General features: G+C 62.1%; 1 protein-coding gene across 1 annotated transcript in view; it reads left to right on the top strand.

The window, feature by feature from the left end:
- Positions 1-3,655, top strand: part of COL18A1 (collagen, type XVIII, alpha 1) — a 53,308-nt gene that overhangs the window by 36,273 nt on the left and 13,380 nt on the right. The window contains exons 16-21 of the mRNA XM_010834990.1: positions 217-279; positions 1,454-1,480; positions 2,236-2,271; positions 2,655-2,726; positions 3,034-3,069; positions 3,362-3,451. Of these exons, the coding sequence (XP_010833292.1) occupies positions 217-279; positions 1,454-1,480; positions 2,236-2,271; positions 2,655-2,726; positions 3,034-3,069; positions 3,362-3,451 (324 nt within the window). The remainder of the gene's footprint in view (positions 1-216; positions 280-1,453; positions 1,481-2,235; positions 2,272-2,654; positions 2,727-3,033; positions 3,070-3,361; positions 3,452-3,655) is intronic.

Genomic DNA, 3,655 nt, shown 5'->3' with positions numbered 1-3,655 from the left:
GCCCCTGGCCGTGTCGCCCAGGACGGGCGGGTCGGCCTCAGAGTGTGGAATGGGGGGACATTCATAGCCCAGCGTGTCTGGGGTCCCGGGACCCCACCCAGCAGGAGCCCTACAACAGGTGACCCCCGCCCTGAGAAGCCACCCTCTCCGGGGGTGGGCCCAGGTCTCTTCCTGTGAGAAAGACACAGACCTGAGGGTCCCTGTGTTCTCCTCCAGGACGACATGGAAGGCTCTGGGAGCCCCTTATGGTCAACAGCCCGAGGTGCCGAGGGGCTGCAGGTGAGCACCAGAGCTGGGCTTGGTCAGCTTGGGGATGGGGCTTCCTGGGGGCAGGGCGCCCCGGGACTGGCCTCGTGGGGACCAGGAGCAGTGCCACAAGGGGCGGCGAGCTGCCTGTGTCCAGGACGCTGTCTGCCTCAGGCCGCCGGGAGGGAGTTAGGTCTCCAGTGTGCGAAGTGCCACTGCTGCTGGAGCTGAACGACCGCACCGCAGGCTGGGCCCTGCAGATGGTTCTTGCTGGGAACGCCCACCCACCCTCTCCTTACGGCTGTAACTTGGCTGCACGCTTTTGACCTGAGCAGAACTGTAACTAAATACAGATGGGGCCAGTCCTACGCTATTCCACCTCGTGCCATCGTCGTGTGCACTCGTCAGGATCAGGTCCAGCTGAGAGCCTGGTGTCCAGAGATCACAGGGGCCCAGACCAGACGGACGTGCAAGGGGCGCGTCCAGGGGACAGGACACCTGGGATGGGCAGAGAAGGGGCTCCTTTCCCTCAGGAGCCAGCACAGACCCCACTGGGGGTGCTTGGGGGCCTGCAACCAGTGTCCAGCTGGGCCCTTGAGTCTCAGCCCAGCGAGGTGGTGGCGGATCAGGCCTCCTGCACTGTGCACCACCGCTTGAGGGTCCTCACTTGGACAGAAGCTAACTGGGGAGGGGAGCAGTGTTGCCCTTTAAGTTGGTACCTTCCCCTTTATGCGGCAGAGAGGCTTAGTTTGGGGCAGTAGTGGTTGGCTGCCTTGGCATCAGGTGAAATGTGAGCCAAGGTGACCAGGCAAGATTGCAGGGGCTGGGGTCCCCTCTTTAGATCCAGGGACAGAGCTGCAGTGCGCCTTGACCCTGGAGGGGTCCATGGGCTGTTGCGTGCCTCAGTGATGGAGACCCTCGAGTGAGGGTGAACCAGCCAGTCGGATGGCAGCGTTGTTTCTCGTTAATAAAGTGCAAGTCTCCTTGTGTTGGGGTGACTCAACACGTCATCTGCAGGGTGGTGCCAAGAACAGACCACTTCTGGGAGTATGCGGGTGTGCAGGTCCCTGTTGATAAATGCCATTTTCCTCCATGTTTGTTAAAAGTTGTGAGCACGGGAGGGGCTGATTTTCTTATGGGGAAAGGCTGCACCCTCAGGGGCAGGAGCAGCCCTGACTGGGCCCTGTTCCTTCTCTGTCCCCCACAGGGACCGCCTGGCACGCCCGGAGTCAAGGTCAGTGAGAGATCTGTTAGCCTGGGGGTGCTCGCTGCTGCCAGGAGCCACTGTTCAGTGGCCTGGAGTTCCTTGTGGGGAATTTGCAAAGTACAAGAAAATCTAATGGGGGAGTGGTGACCAGGCCTGGGGTAGGGGTGGCCTGGGTAAAGATGGCGGTGGCCCTGCCATCTTTCTGACTGCAGGGATCCAGACCCTTGGCTCCACATGTCCGAGGTCTGTGCTGATATAGGGGAGAGGGAGTGGGGCTCAGGGAAGGATCCCCCAGCCCAGGGCAGTGGGTGGCGCTGGGCAGAACCTGGCTGCTTCTCGAGGTCATCCTCACTTGGCTCTGCCCCCCACCTCTGTCCCTGGAGGACAGCGAGCCCCCACCCCTCACACACAAGCCTTCCCGGGTGTGTAGGGTCCACTGATTGTCAGCTCCTACCTGCCACCCAGTCCCTTGGAGCATTCTGCTTTGATTTGAAAGCCTTTGGGACAGTTGAAAGAATTGCTTTTTAAGGAGGATGCAATTCTTGCCTTTCTAAAGTTGTGACAGTCCCGAGTGCAGCTGTTCTTCAGAGGGGCGCAGTGGCCTGGCTTGCTGCACCATCCAGGCTGGGATTCCACCTGTCGGGGGGCACAGGGTCCCAGCCCTCAGATCTGAGCTGGGGCTGTGGCCTGAAGCCACCTGAGTGGTTCCCTGGAGGAGGGGTGGGTGCCACCCAGCGGGTGGGCAGCGCTCGCAACCCCACAAAACCCTTTGTCCACTTCAGGGGGATCCTGGAGCTGTGGGGCCACCAGGGAGCAAGGTAAGAACATTTCCTCAGGATCAGGAAATCCATAGTGAGCAGCTCTGGTCTGGGGACAGGGAGGGGTCCCCAGGCTGAGGTCAGGGCTTGGCTGGTCCACACCAGGCCTAGCATCGTCCTCCCACCACCCCCAAATCCACCCGCTTCAGGTGCCCCAGGTTTTCCCTCCCATCTCAGCTCTGCCATAGAAGCCTCTGCCCCCTGCCCCCATGGTGCTCTGGAGGAGGCTGATCAGGTTGAATCACCCCTAGAAACCACGGCCTGGCCAGCTCCCAGACACCGTGGTTAGCTCCCAGACACCGTGGCTCCCAGATACTGTGGCTCCCGGAAACAATGTCCACTGGGCCCTGGCTGACATGTATGCTGTCCTTGCGTCCCTGCAGGGAGAAGTTGGAGCAGACGGAGCACCGGGCCTCCCCGGCCTCCCGGGCAGAGAGGGTGCAGCTGGACCCCAGGTAAGTGACCGCCAAGGGCATCGGGGCCGACAGCCCCAAGGTCACCACACAGGGATGAGAGCTGGCACCCCAGAGTGTATCTCAGTGTCCCCACGGGGACCAGAGACCCCAGCTCCAGGGGATGTGAGTGGGGGTCCAGGCTGCCAGAGGGGTTTCCTGCATAGCTAACACCCCACCCCAGGCCCCACATGGTCAGTGAAGAAAAACTCCACGTCTTCACTCAAGGCCAGTCCCAGAGGCCTGGGGTCTCCAGGAAGCGGGGCTCATGTTCTGTGTATGAGAAACTATTTCCTTTCTGTCTCCACAGGGACCAAAAGGAGAAAAAGGGACTCAGGGAGAGAAAGTGAGTGTGGGGGGTCGTGGGAATTGATGGACGGGTTGGCTGGTGCCTGGCGGGACCAGGGCTGCTGTCCTCTGCCCCAGGCCCACCCAAGTGGCCTTGGAGAGTTGGGGTGGGGATCCAGGCTCAGAGCCTGCTCTGCCTGGGGTGGGGGGTCGCTCTCGAGACCACTGTGCTCAGCCCCCAGGCACCTCCTCACACCCCGTGGGCACTGGGAGCCCTCCCAAGTGCCAGCTGGGCTGCAGTTCACCCCCCACAGGAAACGCAAGTGTGGATCACTGGCTTTCTCTTCCAGGGAGACCCAGGGAAGGATGGAGTGGGGCAGCCAGGACTCCCGGGACCCCCCGGACCCCCAGGGCCTGTCGTCTACGTGTCGGAGCAGGATGTAAGGACCTGCATGGGTGGGCACATGCTCTGCCTGGCCCCCCAGGGCTGGTTGCGGTCATCAGGGCCACCGGTCCTCCCCCATGGGACAACCCCCAGCGACACGGGGCCCCATTCTGCAGGTTCCTCGGGGCTTCTCGGGTGGAGGTCGGGCCTTCCGGAGCTGCCCCCCGCTGCCCCTTGCTCGTGCAGTTTGTCTGCATGT

This window comes from Bison bison, unplaced genomic scaffold (assembly GCF_000754665.1).
Source record: "Bison bison bison isolate TAMUID 2011002044 unplaced genomic scaffold, Bison_UMD1.0 scf7180017864037, whole genome shotgun sequence".
Classification (NCBI taxonomy): domain Eukaryota; kingdom Metazoa; phylum Chordata; class Mammalia; order Artiodactyla; family Bovidae; genus Bison; species Bison bison.
Note: the sequence above shows the minus strand (reverse complement) of the source record. Positions and strands in the feature narration are given on the sequence as shown.